Source organism: Oryza brachyantha, chromosome 2 (genome assembly GCF_000231095.2).
Source record: "Oryza brachyantha chromosome 2, ObraRS2, whole genome shotgun sequence".
NCBI classification, from domain to species: domain Eukaryota; kingdom Viridiplantae; phylum Streptophyta; class Magnoliopsida; order Poales; family Poaceae; genus Oryza; species Oryza brachyantha.
This window is the reverse complement of record NC_023164.2, coordinates 22,621,946-22,638,392: the sequence shown is the minus strand read 5'-3', so window position 1 is coordinate 22,638,392 and position 16,447 is coordinate 22,621,946. Positions and strand designations below refer to the sequence as shown.

Below are 16,447 nucleotides of genomic sequence, written 5' to 3'. Positions count from 1 at the left end.
TTATTTTAAGACAAGAAGTATAAATTATGAATCACTGTACATAATAAATAACCAATTTCTAAATAAATATTTATGCGACACAATATTGGCTAAAACGACGGATCCATCTGCCACTCCTACATTATAGTACACTGGTCCTGCAAGTACCCAACGGACGAGTATTTTACTCTCTTTTGTTTCGGGTTATAAAAATTGATTTTACCTAAATTTATCTGTGTATTTATATATATATATATTATATAATATTTAGATTCATTAGTATACAAATAAATTTATATATGTAAGATAAAAAGACTTATTATAATATGGAGCGGGAAATATGTTTTAAGATAATGGGAGTACCAACTTAAGTTTCAAAATAAACTACAACCAGAATGAGTATTTTATGCACCAGAAAGCAACGTACTTTAATGATTCATGATGAAAATTTACCAACAAGCATGAACTTATCATCAAATGTTGTAGCAAGACATGTCACTCTAAGCGATAAAATCAAATTATTTTGGAGGAGCAGTTAGATATCTATCTATCTATCTATGAGGGGCGGAACCAACTAGCAGTCACGCGCAGAGCTCAAATCTATTATTTTATCTAAACTTCTTTACAAATTTAACTTTTTAAATTTTTTTTATAAAACTTATGTAGAGTTTAGATCATAAACCTAATGCTTGTGCTATAGCTGTCCCAAATCTCGTTCTGCCCCTTAGGTATATATATATATATATACACACACTATATATATATAAGATAATTTTATTATTCTTAAAAGACGCCAAAACTTTTAGTTGTAATTTCTCAGAAATTTTCTCTGCCAAAAATCGCTTCTGCCATGATACAACCTCCGTGCCGGTGGCTCCCACCTCCAGCGGCTCCAGGCTCCAGCATGCCGCGCACGTGAGCGTCGGCGCCCCCTCCCGGGCTTCGTAACGCAGTCACTCAACGCGGGCGCACCGAGAGCGCGCGCGCCGGGTCAATCCCGACGCGCACACGCCGCTCACGCACCCCAGGCGCGCCTCTCCTCCCACTGACGCGTGGGCCCGCCCCAAAAGCCCCCACCAAAAAGGAAACCCGGTAAAACCAAAGCACTAGAAGCAGCCAGCGGCAGTACGCATAGGCAATAGGGAGGAGGAGGCCATGGAAGCGTAAGGAGAGAGGAGATAGAGAGAGAGAGAGAGCGGAGGAAGCGCATCGGATCAAACAAACAAACAAACGCGGGCACCGACTCGAACTCCTCCGCGTCGAGCGCCCGCCGCCGCCGCAGCCGCCCTCCCCGTTGGCCGTCCGATCCGGCCTGATCGGAGGAGGCCCCCGCCGCCGCAGCTGGCGCGCGCGCGTGCGTGCGTGCTTGCCGCTAGCTGCAGATCTCCTCTCCCGGCGGCGAGGTACGGATCGATTCGGATAAGGGCGAGGCCTCGAGGTGTTCGCCCGCGGATTGGGGACGGTTGGATGGATCTAGCTGCTTGCGATCGCGTGATTCCCGAGGCGGTTGGGGGGCGGCTCCCGCTGGATCTCGCGGCGGGAGCATTTATTGCGGATTGAACGGATCACCTTTTTGCTTTCTGGGGGATTCGAGTTTTAGCTGTTTCCATGGCTTTTATCTTGCCGTGAACCGAATGAATGTTCGAGTTCGTTATTGTTCGACTACAACTGTATGGATTGAATTTTAATCTGTATTAATTCTCTGGCAGCTTGGAGGCTCGTGTTTTTTTCAATCAATTATCGAATCAGCGTTATTTGAGATAAAATAGAGTGAGAAGTCTGATCATCTGAGGGTGCATTTGTGGAGAATGTCAGGTACGAACAGTTGTAGATTATTATGCCGGTATTTAGGTCTAATGGATAATGGCCAATGCAGCTTATGTTCAGTGGATTCTGACGCGTTGTTGCAGAGAGCAATGCTGATGGCATCGAGATATCAGCCAGTATTGATGAGAGGAGGGACAGAGGGGATGCCGAGATCTTAGAGGATGAGCCAAGGCAAACGAGAATACGGTCGTTGAAGAAGAAGGCGCTGCATGCATCTACGAGGCTGACGCATTCGCTAAAGAAGAGAGGGAAGAGAAAAGCGGGCTGCAGAGTTCCAAAGATCACGATAGAGGATGTCAGGGACGCAGAGGAGGAGCAAGCTGTCAGTTCTTTCCGAGAGGTTTTGTTTGCCAGGGACATATTGCCTGAGAGGCATGATGATTATCATACGATGCTTAGGTTAACAACAGTTGAAACATTCTCATATAAGTATTTTTGGTTGTCGAATGCCCACTATTTATTGTTCATTCCAATCTATATATCATTCCAGATTCTTGAAAGCTAGGAAGTTTGATGTCGAAAAGGCAGCACATATGTGGGCTGACATGCTGCACTGGAGGAAGGAGTTCGGGACTGACACAATTTTGGAAGTAAGGACACTGTCTGTTCTTAGAGTTGATCTGAATACTGGATTACTTTTTGATGCATTTTTTACAATGACTCTGGATCTGAACATTGGCTTACCATATAATTTCTTTACTGTGACATGTATACTGATTGTATCTAACCCTTGTTGTTGTAGGATTTTGAATTTCATGAGATAGAGGAAGTGCTGCAGTATTATCCCCATGGTTATCATGGGGTTGACAAGGAAGGAAGGCCTGTCTATATTGAGTTGCTTGGGAAAGTTGAGCCCAGTAAGCTTGTGCAAATTACAACAGTGGAACGCTATATTAAGTACCATGTACAGGAATTTGAGAGAGCATTCCGAGAGAAGTTTCCTGCATGCTCAATTGCTGCTAAAAGGCATATTGATACAACAACTACAATTCTGGATGTCCATGGTGTGGTATGTTCGATTGTCTATCACTATCTACTATGGTTTCTTCTTGCTAGCAGTTGTCTAATAGAAGACAAGGAACATCATTCCTTGCTTGTCTTTACAATAGCATTCTTTTGAAATTATTTAGTTGAGAAGCCTTACATTAAACTGCTTTTATGTTCATAATAATAATTCACTGGCGCAAATCTGGATTTTGCCTGAATTAACAGTTTCTTAAGGTGTTGATATATTAAAGACATAAATTTATAAAACCATCATTTTGCAAATTAGCTTTTCATCATCAATCATATAGTAAAAACTAAGGACGTGTATAAAAAATATCCTTCACAATATTGGGTTGAGGATAATTTCTTAAAAGGAAAGCATTATCGTAGTTAAATTGGTATAATGGGCTATTTTTGTTCTCTAGCCCACCAATCTGTTGGTAGAGTTATATTGTCCATGTTTGGTTTGTTACCAATGTGCAACCAAGTTCTATACTATAGCGAAGAAAGTTCTAGAATTCTACAAATGGAGCATGGGCAACTATTTGGCTTCAAACCAAACTGCTGTATTTACTATTCACAAGCTACCAAAAATATGTTAGGGCATGTTTTGGTATCAATCCAAACTGGCCCGATGTTTGGGGCAATTGAGAAAGAACACCAAAATATTTTTTCCCAATCCCCTTAGTTTAGTTCCAGATTAGCGGCCAGGAATCTTGATATGATCTATGCAACCAAATTTACAGTGGATTTTATTTTAATTCTTTATGTGGAATTTCCAAAGGGTTTGGGATAAATCCACTGTATGCAAGATAAGAATATCATCAGTAGATATAGGTTCAGTCGTTCAGACAATCAGTTTCTTTAAATCTGTTGATATTGGAGGGATTGCTTTGGTCCAGTGTCTCTTGCTATTTCAGTCCTTAAATATATGCATACGTGACCAGGATAGTTTTTGTTTTAGTAACAGAGTATTTTCTTCAAGCAGTACCTTTCTTTACGAGTGCTGTTAATTTTTGTGTTGCTTGCATAATAGTGGAAAATACTTCCATAACATCTGGCTATTTTCTTCTGTTTTATGTTCGTTAGGGTTTGAAGAACTTTAGCAAGATCGCGAGAGATTTGGTGCGCTGTATGCAGAAAATAGATGGTGATTACTATCCTGAGGTAGGCATTACTTATGAAATTTAGGCCTATTTTGTAACCATGCTGACTACCAAGGGCGTCCTAAATCATGCAGACACTACATCAAATGTTCATTGTAAATGCGGGGCCTGGTTTTAAACTGATCTGGAGCACTGTGAAGGGACTTCTCGACCCCAAAACTTCATCTAAAATCCATGTACAAACTTTTGCATGCTTTCAAAGTTCACCTTTCACCTTGTGATCTTTGTGTTAATACCTACTATTTATTACAGGTTCTAGGAACAAAATACCAACACAGACTTCTTGAAGCTATTGATGCAAGGTTGGTGATTGTAATATTTTATGTTATTTGGATTTTAAATGTAAGATTTGTTGGTGTTCTGTGTGCTCGGCTTACCAAAATATATCTGCAGCCAATTACCAGAGTTTTTTGGTGGTTCTTGCACATGCTCTAGCCAGGGTGGATGCTTGCGATCCAACAAAGGCCCCTGGAGTGATCCTTTAATAATGAAGGTAAATTTCTAAATTTGCTATTTTCTCTTACTATATCATAGTCTGCACAGTACAAAGGGAGGTAAATTTGTAACTTTGCTGCTACTGTTCATGAACTAAATTCCAACTGTAGCTTGTACATTGCATGGAATCATCTGCGTTGAAGGACATTGGGCAAGTATCTGATATAGAAGAAGCAATTACAGGCTCTGTAAGATTGCGTGCTCTCAAGGCAAGATTACCAATTGTTCAATCTATGAACTATGGATGTTCAGTTGGCCCATATTCTATTGTGACGTTTTATTTGATGCTACTTCTTTCAGTTACCGGAAAGAATTATTTATACATCAAATGCTGAATCGGGCTCAGATGTTGATGATCTTGGATCTCCTATAGGACAGGAGGATGTTGAGTATCATAGTTTGGCTCCAGTTCATGAGGAAGTTAGTTCTTGGTCCTTCTGTGCTTCCACTTTTAAGAAATTTCATTTGCCTGCTCCATCTTAAACTACTAGCTAGTCGGTTGATGTGAAAAGTGGCGTTAATGTTCTTTTTAGTTACCATGTGCCTGCATATAGAGTATCATGTATCACCAATGGTGCTCCACAACAAACTTCAACTCCTGTTTTTATGACAGGTTCGGAAGTCAGGATCAACAGCATGTGGTAGTTGTGATGACCACCCTCTTTTGGTAGATGAAGTTGTTGAGACGAATAAAAGATACAACCTTCCTGGAAATGGGTCGGGACAGTACAACACAAGACAAAATCTCTTAATAAACAGAGTTTTGCCTGAGCCAGGTATACAGTCAGAATATGCATGCATGAGCTACTCTAAATGCAACCAATCGATTAATATTTTGATTAACTTGTCTAAGTAAGGAGATTGGCCCCTCTGACTCTTGAAATTATGAATTGAAACTAGCGGCTCACGCCCCAAATGATGGTGAAGGAGATGCAGATCATGGGATCTTGAAATATCTTGCTAGAAAAGTTATTGGTGTAATTCTCAAAGTACTATCCTTCTTGCGTATTTTTATCCGTCATCGACAACAGTTGGAAAATACTCGCCCGCATACAACAACTGTGCGCAGTAACCAGGCAGATCTTCAGATAATTAAGGAAGATCATGTAAATCCTTGTCTAGAGCGTCTTGAAAGACTTGAATCAATGTTTAATCAGCTCAGTAGAAAGCCTCCAGAGATCCCACAGGATAAGGATCGTGCTATACGGGATTCTTTTGACAGGATAAAGTGCATTGAATTTGATCTGGAGAAGACAAAGAAGGTATGGTGTTATGGACCTTATGGTGCTGATTTCCTTTTTGTAGGTTTAAGGTTGTCTATAATGTGCTTTTACCATACAGTGTTCTATAGTTTCTGCTGAACCGACATAGTTGAATTCAACTACGAAATTGTAGCTTTATCTATTTAAAAATGCGGGTTTTATGATACTTCAAATACACTCCTGAAACTTTTGGTCACTTTATCCAATAGGAACTGCATGGAGTATGCCAGTCCAACCTTTTGATCACATTATCCAATAGGAAAAGCCAATGCAGCCTATTTAATTCCAAAATTTTAGCAAGAGATCGCACCAAGGGCCACTTGTTTTTTATTAACACCAAAAATGGACTGTATCGCATTTTCAAATCTTACATCACTTCCATTGGTAATGAAACATGGTACATTTTAAAGGATGATTAAAATATGTGCAATTATGCTAACATGTCACATGTAAATCCTGCTATAGGTCAGATACAAGACTGCCAGAGTGGGAATATTATATACAGTTGTTTGCTTGGGTGGAGTGCATGCTCAAGTTATAATTCATTGGATATGTATTCGTTATCTTTTTGCATTTTAGCTGATTATCATAATGTTCCTTTCTTGCTGTATTTGAAATATCCATCTATTTATATGCGGTGTTTCTGGATATGTTTCTCCAGGTATTGCATGCAACAGTGATTAGACAGATGCAGATGGCTGAGACATTGGAAGCTGTAAAGGAGTCTGATCTTAGGGTGAGCATATCATTATGTAATAATTACAATAATTCCCAGAGTTCATTTATTCTTCACATAATAGTGTGATTTAACTTGTCTCCATGGTTCAAATATTTATATTTATTCTGCAGCATTTATTCCTTTGTGTTCTTGTCAGATGCTAAGTTACCCTTTTTTTTTCGTTTCTGTTGCAGAGAAGAAAATTTTGTACATAATAAACTTAGCAGCAATGTACAGAAACAAGAAAAGAAGGGTCGACGACTTACTAATGCCAGCTGGCAGCTTTCCAACATAAACCAAATATCATTGCTTTGTACATGGTTGCCCTTTCTCACTTTTCCTCTTTTGATCTATCAAAGAAACGAGCAAATCTTAGTGTGAATAAGAGCACAGTGGTGACCGAGGCAAACTGTGAAGATAAAGAAAGACCGTGCTGGAAGATCACCGAACATAGTCCAGCTTATAACAGAGCAATAGGAATTTTAAAAGAGCCAATGCACAGCTTATGATCTGCCTGTGTTCTTGTTAATGTCCCATTGGGCCTCCTGATCTGCTGTACCTCATCATTGCCGTGTGTACATTTTTCCATTTCAGAACAGTTGAGGCAATGGGCCGGCTCATACCATTTTTTGGTTTATATGGTTAATACATGATCGATTTACATTGCATCACCCCTTCAACTGTAAAGTGTAACCATCAGACTGCACTGCTTGATGGTGCAAGATATTACAGATAATTGGGACATGGTGTTGCAACACTTGTTTCTTCATTGGGTGAAATGGGCGGCCGAAGTGCATTCTACATGGCGGGTGGCGACGAGCTTGGCTAATAAATGCAACCGTCAACCGAAATATTTTTCATGTTGGTGTTGACACATAGGGTTTGCAAATCTACGGTTATAAAACTATGATAATCCGTGCTCTGTAGGACGAGGTCTCCGCAAAATTGTGAACCTGCTGGCACGTTCTTCCATTGGCACCCGTTGATTGTGGATCGCATGTTGCAGTGAGCTGTGTGCCACTAGATGATGTAACGAACTTAGCTGGCAAACAGCAAACTCGTTCGCTCTCGCAGGCAAGTTTTGTGATAAAGAGTAGAAGGCTACATCCAAATGCCAGACGGAAGATAGAGAAAGGTCACGTCCATCTCATGGACAAGGATGGCCACATGCCTGCGAGTAAAAAGATAACCAGTACTTTTACGTGTCCACAACAGCGTGCGCTTGTCATGGGAGCGCACAGAGATATTGACCATTTCACGCGACAACAAGATACCATTTATAGAAAGAATGAGAAAGTGATGTTCTACAGGTGCTTTCACGACTTGCGGCTTTTATTTCTCTCACGTTTTTTTTTATATTTTCTCATTTTATGATAGTAATAACTTGATGGTATAAATAACTAAATTATTATAACGTTAAAAAAAATACCTTCGTAAGATTAGATGAGTAACTTTTATATATTTTTCTTATGAAACATACCGTTTATAAACAGAATATGCACATATCTATAATCTATATTGAGAGAAGAACGGTGCTTTACCATATAGACTAGCTAGCGGCAATTTGGTATGAGTTTGAAATTTATCCCATAAAGAATGATATTGTCGAGTAAAACGTTTCCCTCCAATGACCTACGTTCAACTTTCTCCCTCAACTAACTTTCCATTTCTTACCAATCCTCATTTAAAAATGGGTATCAAGATCATTTGTATTTCCTACTATTTTATTCTTGAGGTGCTAGAAATGCACTTATGTAGGGGCAGTACTCCTAAAGTCATGTACTCCATCAACGATTAAATAGAGCAACATTAAGCCCTTCTTCTTTTAGTTTATTGCTTATAACTAAATGTCAAAATTTAAAATTTAAGACTTAAATATATAGTTAATTTTGATTTTTTTTAATTATAGTTTATCTTCATTTGCTTTTATATCGTTAAGCATATTTACATAAATTATTTATCCATAAATTATTTTTTAATCGTTAATAAGTTATTTCGCTTACGTTTAGAATAAGCAAAATGAGGACCGCATAAAAGTGCTCACAGGGTTGAACTTGCTCCGTGCAATTTGCTAACTATACACTCGTTGTCGGGCCTAATAACGGTGGAAATTAAATACTTCCTCCGTCCTAATTAAAGCAACTTTATTTTTAACCACCTCGTACGTATTAGTACAGAAGAAAAAAAATATTATTCTTAACTTTATAAAATACTCCGTAACAAATGTGCAGATGTGCTTGTGCTTCAGTTTATCTTCATAGTATATTTGTATTATATTTTCAGAAATTTCAATACATCGATCACTTAAAGTTAAAGTTATTTGACAAAAAAAAACAGATGAGACAGATGATTTTACTTTAGCATAGTGAGTAGTATCTGTTAATTTCAATCCATTTTATCGTCTCGTCCTTTTGACTAGACGTCTTCGTTAAACTCCTCATGTATCGGAAGTGGCTGATGAAACCATTACAGAAACATGCCATTTCTAGCCCAAAATTGATACGAGTTGAAATAAAGAATCAAGTGAGAAAACACAAGACGAGCGTTTGGCCACCTTGACCGCTTCCCTCACCTGTCCAAATCAGGTTTGCAGAATCGCACCGTCGCGACACAGTCGCAAACGAAAATTAAACGGTGGTCAGAGCGCCCACCAACTATGTTCTAGAACGTTTGTTAATCTGACTTTTTAAAATAATTTGTACAATTATTACTTGTTTTATTATAATTTAATTCGTTATTAAATATGTTAAAAATATATTATATTTTTTTAATATTTACATAAAATTTTTGAACAAACGAATGATTAAATATGTAAGAAAAAACAATTGCATCAAAGATATATATATTTTATGTATTTTAATATTATGTATATTGGTTATACCATATTTCACTCTAAAATATAAGTTTACTGCACAAACACGTCACAAAACTACAAATCGATTGTTTAAAAAAAACTAAAAAATGATTTGCTCCGAACAATTTTAAGATGCTGCAGTAAAACAGGGATATTTATCTAGCAAAATAGAAAAGAACAAAGAAACAAACAAAAACAAAAAACAGAAACGCCAACCAAACCAAAACGCGTCGTGCTCGTCTTGCTTCTTCCAGCTCCAGCCTTCGGACTCCAGCTCCTCCCCCGCGATAATTAATTGCGTCATTCATTAACCTCCTCTTCTTCTTTAAGGTAGAGAGAGAGAGAGAGACAGAGAGCTCAGGGAACACCAGCGAAGACGTTTGAGGCGCGCACGTGGGCAGCGACTCACCGGCGCGGCCCGTTCCCCGTCGCCGCCGTCGTGCTAGATCCGGGAGGCTCCTGCCTCCGGGTTCGCCAGGAGCGCCACCGCGCCGCCGTTTCTTGGAGCAGCGGCGAGCGACAAAGAGGTTCTTGCCGCGGCCGCTGGGAGGCAGCAGGGTGGCGGGCGCGCGATGGCTGTGGACCGTGGGCTCCTCCTGCTCGTGCTCTCGGCCGCCGTCCTGGTCGGGTTCGCGTCGGCGTCCCCCTCCTTCCTGTCCGGTGCGCGTTTTCTTGCTGCTTTTTGCCGCGGCGCTCGCGCTTCCGTTTCCCTGCGTGCCGGCTTCTGACCGGGTTCGCGTTTGTTTCGCGGTCGTGCTGCTCGAGCAGACGGCGTGTTCCAGGGAAGCGTTGGATCTACCGGGAGGAGCTTGCTGCAGGCCAAGAAGAGTACGTTTCTTCCTTCTCTTTCGTGCGCGATTCCATCCTTTGTTTTGATTCATCATGGTGGATTCGAGGGAGGAGTAAAGGTAGGAGAGGTTTGATCTGAAATTTGGTGGTTTTGGGGTACATTCGACAAAGTGGAACTGATGCCTTTGGGGGCTCTGTATTCTAAGCTGAGATTCATGGAGTCTTTTTCCTGATCCGTCCTTCGAAATCAAGGCATGCCTGCCAATCTGCCAAGTAGTTAGAAATCGTGTCATCGAATCATGGCAGCTTCGAGGGTTGCTGCAAAGGCTTTGATTGACTCATCCGTGTTGTCTTGTGGGAGAGAACATGGACAAGTTGGACGGTTAATAAGATTTAGGGATAGTGTTAATGTGAACATGATGGTGCTAATTTTGCTTATGGAGAGCTGCTTGTTGCTACATTATGTCATTATGGGGTGGCACATTAACAATATAGTTCAAATATTACGCACCAATGGAAATCACAAGTCACACTTTGCTGCAACCAGTGTGCCAAAGCGTGAGTAGCTGCACATTTGTGGTTATTTGATCGCGGCAACTTTTTGAAGCCTAGGTAATGAACTTTTTATAGGGTATTAAGCAAGTTGTGGTGAGAAAAACTGAAAATGTCGAATTTATAGACATAAGTTGCCCAACAATGGGTGTAGATGAACTGAGTTATATGAGCTAATTCTGTTAAGCCTTGGGTGGTGCGACAGGAACGTGTTCTCTAGTCTGATGTGCAATAGCCCATAGCATGCATGTACTTATCGCTTGATTAAGACACAACTTGTTAGTGTAACAAACAAGGTACTATGATCACAAAAGGTTTCTGCAAAGGAACCAAATGTCTATTAGATAAACTGCCCTTGCAAACATCTGCACAAGAATTAAATTATCCAGGGCAATCTAAAAGTGAATATTTTCAGTGTCCCTGGACCAATGAACATTACAGATATGTTGCTGGCAGAGTACACTGAGTAACATTAAGATGACCAAAAATATTTTTCTTGCTTTTTCTGCATGTTACAAGACTTTCAAGTATGTTGTTCTGGTGTACTTATGCTCTTCTTTTTTTTCTTATCCTTCAGGTTGTCCTGTGAACTTTGAGTTCCAAAATTACACAATAATCACAAGCAAGTGCAAAGGGCCACGATTTCCTGCTAAAGAGTGTTGCAATGCTTTCAAGGAATTTGCATGCCCATTTGCTCAATATATCAACGATGAGAGCAATGACTGTGCATCAACAATGTTCAGCTACATCAACCTGTATGGCAAGTATCCACCTGGCCTGTTTGCCAGCGAGTGCCGAGAAGGCAAGCAAGGGCTATCTTGCGATGGTGTCTCCCAGAAAGATAGTGCTGTTGCAAACGATGGCCAGCAAACTCAAAGCAGCTTGCTTGCTTCTATCATGCTGACCTTTGGACTAGTAGCATTGTGGTTCCATTGAGTTATGTCTTTCATTTATCCAAAGTTGGTGTGCTGTAACTGAAGAGGATTGAGTTCATTCACGGTACCTTAAGGTGGCTGGGCATTTTCCTTTTGCGTGTAAAATCCTTTGTAATTTATGACAGAGCCTATATATTATCTGGAATCTCACTTCTCCGTTGCCAGCTTAGCACTCGCCATCCGTCGCTGCATTGTAACTGCTACATTATGTTCCTACATTGTATCTGGAATCATTCATGTGTATAATGGATTAATTGGATATGTCATTTTGGTAACATGTAGGAACTGAACTGTATGCTAACCATTATATTACTACCTCTACCTCTATTTCATAACGTAAGATGTTTGACTTTTTTAGCTGCAACGTTTGTCCATTAGTCTTATTTAAAAAATTAGTACAAATATAAAAAATGATAATTCGTGCTTAAAGTTCTTTTTATAATAAAGTAAGTCACAAGCAAAATAGATGATATTTTCATAATTTTTTAATAAAACGAATGATTAAATATTACAAAAGTCAAATATCTTACGTTATGAAACGGTGGGAGTACTAATTTATGTTCCTACGAAATTATTTGTCATTTGTAAGACACTGGCAACGTCATCTTTTCGCTTTATGAATGAAGATATATTTATAAATAAGTAATAATATATAAATAAAACTTTTTATATATATCCTTAGCAATTTAAAAACCAAGGCTGGAAAATAAATTGTGATGAAAAAATCCAAAATCAACTCTAAAATTAAGATTGAAAATTTATTTTTTGGCTTATAAGCAGAAGTGAAAAGATATTAGTATATGTTTCTTTCCTCGTCCCTTGTAGGGGTGTGAATGGATCCTCTATTTTGGCCTTAAAAATTAAGAGTGGGTTTAAAATGGATGAACTAGAATTTTAAAGTTTTATAAGCTAAAAATATATGATGGCTGAATTGGGTTATGAGTTAAAGTATAACTCTTGATCCATTACCACTCCTCACAACTCTTTGACAGAAGGATAAGTGATTTTGCTTGAGATTTACTTATTAGGGTCGGCCCAACATGTGTCTAGAATCCTTATCATTGAATTGTTAGTTACCAAAGAGTGTGGAGCTAAACATCTGTGGTTATTTGATCGCCACAACTTCTCTAAGCTTAGGCAATTAACTGTTCTCTGATGGGTGGGCTGACGTGCTTTGAATATATCGGAGAACAAAAGTGCGAGTACTAAGCAAATGAACTGTACCTCCGTTTTATAATATAAGATGTTTGACTTTTTGATTGTAACGTTTGACCATTCGTTTTATTTAAAAATTTAGTACAAATATAAAAAAATTTCTTTTGATAATAAAGTAAGTCACAAGCAAAATAAATAATATTTTCATAATTTTTTGAATACGACAAATGGTCAAACATTATAAGTAAAAAAGTCAAATATCTTATGTTATAAAACGGAGGGAGTATCCTTCGTACATCTGTATTTACTGCTCACTCACTGTCCTCCTAAAATATAAGTCTATTGAGACTACGAATAGAGGTAAAATTAAATAAGTGACGTTCGTGATTAGTTGAGATAAAAATAGGTGGAGAAATTAAATAATAGATGCGAAGAATTGACCCTATTTTGCAATAAAATCGAAAAGCGAAAGTAGCTATATTTTTTTGGCGTATTTACCCTGTCAATAATTTATGTCGCAAATCTGTAAGATACTTGCATCTGGATTTCATTGATGCAAAATGCATTACAAAACGTAATCTTTGTACCTAGTTTGGTGAGAAAATGGTCGTGGAGAAATGAAGGGTGTTGGACCGACAGCCACAACAGTTGTGCACAATCCTTTGATAGCTTGCTCGTGACAGTTCAGATAAAAAGGCGCCACACTTAAATTCAGCCCGGGCCCAACATGTGCCTGGAATCCTTATCCTTGGCCGCTGCGCGTGTGACTGCTATTAAACCGCTGCAAACTTGTTAGAGCAGAAAAGGAAATGGATTATAATTTTTTTTTTGGTCGTGAATCATATTATGCATTTGGGCTATTAGTCTTGGTAAGTAAAGAGAGGCTGAGCAATGATCGGAATATCGAGTTGGATTGAATTATCCACGAACCGACTAACCAATTAACGATTACTTATGTATCGACCATCGTTTGTCCGTAGTAATTTAAAGGGGATGCTATACTACGGTATCCCGTTTTGAAATGTGATAATTCTTATAAGGTACCAAACGTGATATCTCACCGGTATCGGATCTGATACCGTAACGGTACCAGCTGATACCAACTAATAATCGGTTGATATCAATTAATACTATGGTGGTATCAGTTAATACCCTATTCGTAACGATTCATACTAAAATAACACCAGCAATACTTATCAATACAAGAATGATACTGTAAATTATAAATGATAATTAAAATATCTCAATTCTAACAAAAAAGATAAATGGAAAAATGATAAAAGAATGAAAAAAATTAACCCAAGTTACAGATTGTGCGGTTGCTAGCACTAAAAAAATATCACGTCCTAACAACATATGTGGTATACCGTATATTAGCATTTTCGTGTTTTTTCTCGTGTGTTGGCTTTGCTGCATACTATGATCATATGATCAATCTGAGCATTTCTCTTTTCCCAGTGACTTATCCCTCTTGGGAACATCACACCAAATCCTGTATGCTTATACAAATTTACGTTCCAGCTACCCTACACTAGCGTGCACATTCAGACACATCCAAGGCACAAGCTCAGCATAGGAGGCAGCGGCAAGAGCACACGATTGTGATTGTGTAAGCTCGTATATAGATGTCTCGTCAACGCGGAGATGACATCAGTAATTGAGAGGAGCATGTTGTCACGAGTATGATTTAGGTTATACCGTTTCCAACAGACGGACGGTGTTCTGGCATATAGCATTTCCGTAATTTAAATTCATGGTTCTATTTTAGTCTGCTATGGTAATTTTATTTTTAGCTGTAAATATATATACACATTTATTAAACCATGACCTTCTTGCCAACAAATACTCCATGATCTTGGACTTCGGAATAACAACAGTCGTTTTTTTAAACCATGATGTTCTTATTACGATTTGGTGACACTCAGAGTTCTAAAAACATATATGGTCGAAAGATGCTAGACCTAATAATTAGTAGAGTGACTTAAACATAACTAGTCGGTTCATGTGGTGCTATCAATGTGAACCATCAAAGTTCAAAGTTTAAGTTAACCTAACTGCACTAACACTACGACTCAATCTAGTAATGCAAATATGATATCCTAGACTTCATCATATCAATCATATAAACTAAACATTTAAAGTTGTATATCTATCTAGTATTTGTTAATTCAATTATCTAGACAAACTCTAGCAAAATAGCAACAAACAAATAGTTATAGTGATTATTGTAACTTTGTATAATTAATTATATGTTGACACACAGCAAGCAAAAAGTTTTCAAGTTTGGACGTAATTTTAGAACTTGCAAGGGCCAAATTTATACACTAATTTCAGAAACATCGCAACAACAAGTTTATAGTTTTAGAACTATAAGGTCAAGTCCACACATTGAAAGGATAATTTAATTAAATAATTTATTTGTATTATCTAATATTAGCACAAAATTTAAACTATATAAATCCAAATTTAGTGATAACTACTTTACACAAACATGACTTGCAACCCATATAACTTACTATTTCTTATATTAAATAAAAAATATTGACATTTGTATATATCAAATAAATAGAGAAATTATGTAACTCTCAAATAACACGTAATTTAATGTTTATGTTTTATGAGTTTAAAAATAAATATCATCGTGGCTACTTATACTATTACACAAAAAGAATTACAATAAATATGATAGTACAATGTCTAGGAAATATTTATACCACACGTTCCTTCTAGTTTAAAAAATATACCACACAGTTTTTAACAAAGCGAAATTACTTGTGATGTTTTCAATGCTTGTGTTTCCTGATCATTATTATCATGAGGTGGACATATCCTTCAATAATTAAAGAATTCTACATGTATTCATCATTTGACAAATCATTAACTTTAGTTATTTCACATATAAATATGGTGTCAACGCAATATTCCTAAAACCCCAAATACTTATTCATATTTAACATATATTTTATCTATGATGTTATTATTAGTGATTTGGTCGTTTGGGCGTCCGATAATAGTGGTTTATAGCCTTCATGGATTTGATGATGAGTGCAACTGCGGCGTGATGATGAAGATTAACTTTATTGTCTTGGCATCGTTATCAGCATTGTAATGACATTTTATGTAGGCTTGTGCTACTACATCAGTCGCACCGATGTTGTAATTGGATTTTGATTCTAAGGACATATATTATATAATACGAACTTTATAATTGAAAATTTTATATATTTAACATAAAGCATCTAATATATACGAAGTGTTTATCTTGTTTCTAATTAGAAATGTTTCTAATTAGAAAGGTAATTTTTAACATACGAAAACTTTAAAATTGGTTGTGTGAGGAGAAGGTGAAATTCATCCTAATTGTCCGATCTTATTAAGATGATTTTAGCTGTTTGATTTGAATAATCATAGATAAAGGATAAATAAAAATAGTTAGTGGTCTGTAGGGCAGAAGCTCTACTATTGTCTATTGGAGGCAACTATGTCGTTTACCAGTTCAAGAGTGAATCTGTCAATTTTGTATCAATCTTGCCACTTCGGTTTTTTTCACCATCCGTTCTTCTCATACTACGCCAGATCATGTGCCTTGTCCTACTGGTACCGTAGTACGTTACTTGACCAAGTGAAAATTAAAAGCATGAAGTAGTAAAAAATGCCTAGTAGAATAAGTCTTACCAAATAGGGGTAGAAAACATTGTAATTGTGGATTATTAACCTATAAGTAAGCA

The 16,447-nt window shown here is 37.8% G+C and overlaps 2 protein-coding genes across 4 annotated transcripts; both read left to right on the top strand.

The window, feature by feature from the left end:
* Positions 1 to 1,135: 1,135 nt before the first annotated feature.
* LOC102700866 (phosphatidylinositol/phosphatidylcholine transfer protein SFH9-like) lies at positions 1,136 to 7,191 on the top strand. 3 transcript variants are annotated; one of them, XM_040520928.1, is made up of 15 exons: positions 1,136 to 1,382; positions 1,689 to 1,794; positions 1,890 to 2,205; positions 2,297 to 2,396; positions 2,549 to 2,815; positions 3,883 to 3,960; positions 4,034 to 4,135; positions 4,212 to 4,261; positions 4,353 to 4,452; positions 4,598 to 4,663; positions 4,755 to 4,874; positions 5,068 to 5,230; positions 5,355 to 5,716; positions 6,378 to 6,452; positions 6,629 to 7,191. In XM_040520928.1, exons 2-15 carry the CDS (start codon positions 1,788 to 1,790, stop codon positions 6,647 to 6,649), a joined length of 1,827 nt encoding a protein of 608 aa, XP_040376862.1. In that variant the 5' UTR covers positions 1,136 to 1,382; positions 1,689 to 1,787; the 3' UTR covers positions 6,650 to 7,191. The 3 variants fall into 3 exon arrangements, with proteins under 3 accessions (XP_040376862.1, XP_015689568.1, XP_006647810.1); XM_015834082.2 differs by having other exon boundaries at positions 4,565 to 4,663; XM_006647747.3 differs by lacking the exon at positions 1,136 to 1,382 and having other exon boundaries at positions 1,411 to 1,794; positions 4,565 to 4,663.
* Positions 7,192 to 9,589: 2,398 nt separating this feature from the next.
* On the top strand, positions 9,590 to 11,739 carry LOC102700592 (GPI-anchored protein LLG1-like). The gene is made up of 3 exons (XM_006647746.3): positions 9,590 to 9,948; positions 10,057 to 10,116; positions 11,207 to 11,739. Exons 1-3 carry the CDS (start codon positions 9,861 to 9,863, stop codon positions 11,563 to 11,565), a joined length of 507 nt encoding a protein of 168 aa, XP_006647809.1. The 5' UTR covers positions 9,590 to 9,860; the 3' UTR covers positions 11,566 to 11,739.
* The last annotated feature ends 4,708 nt before the right edge of the window (positions 11,740 to 16,447 follow it).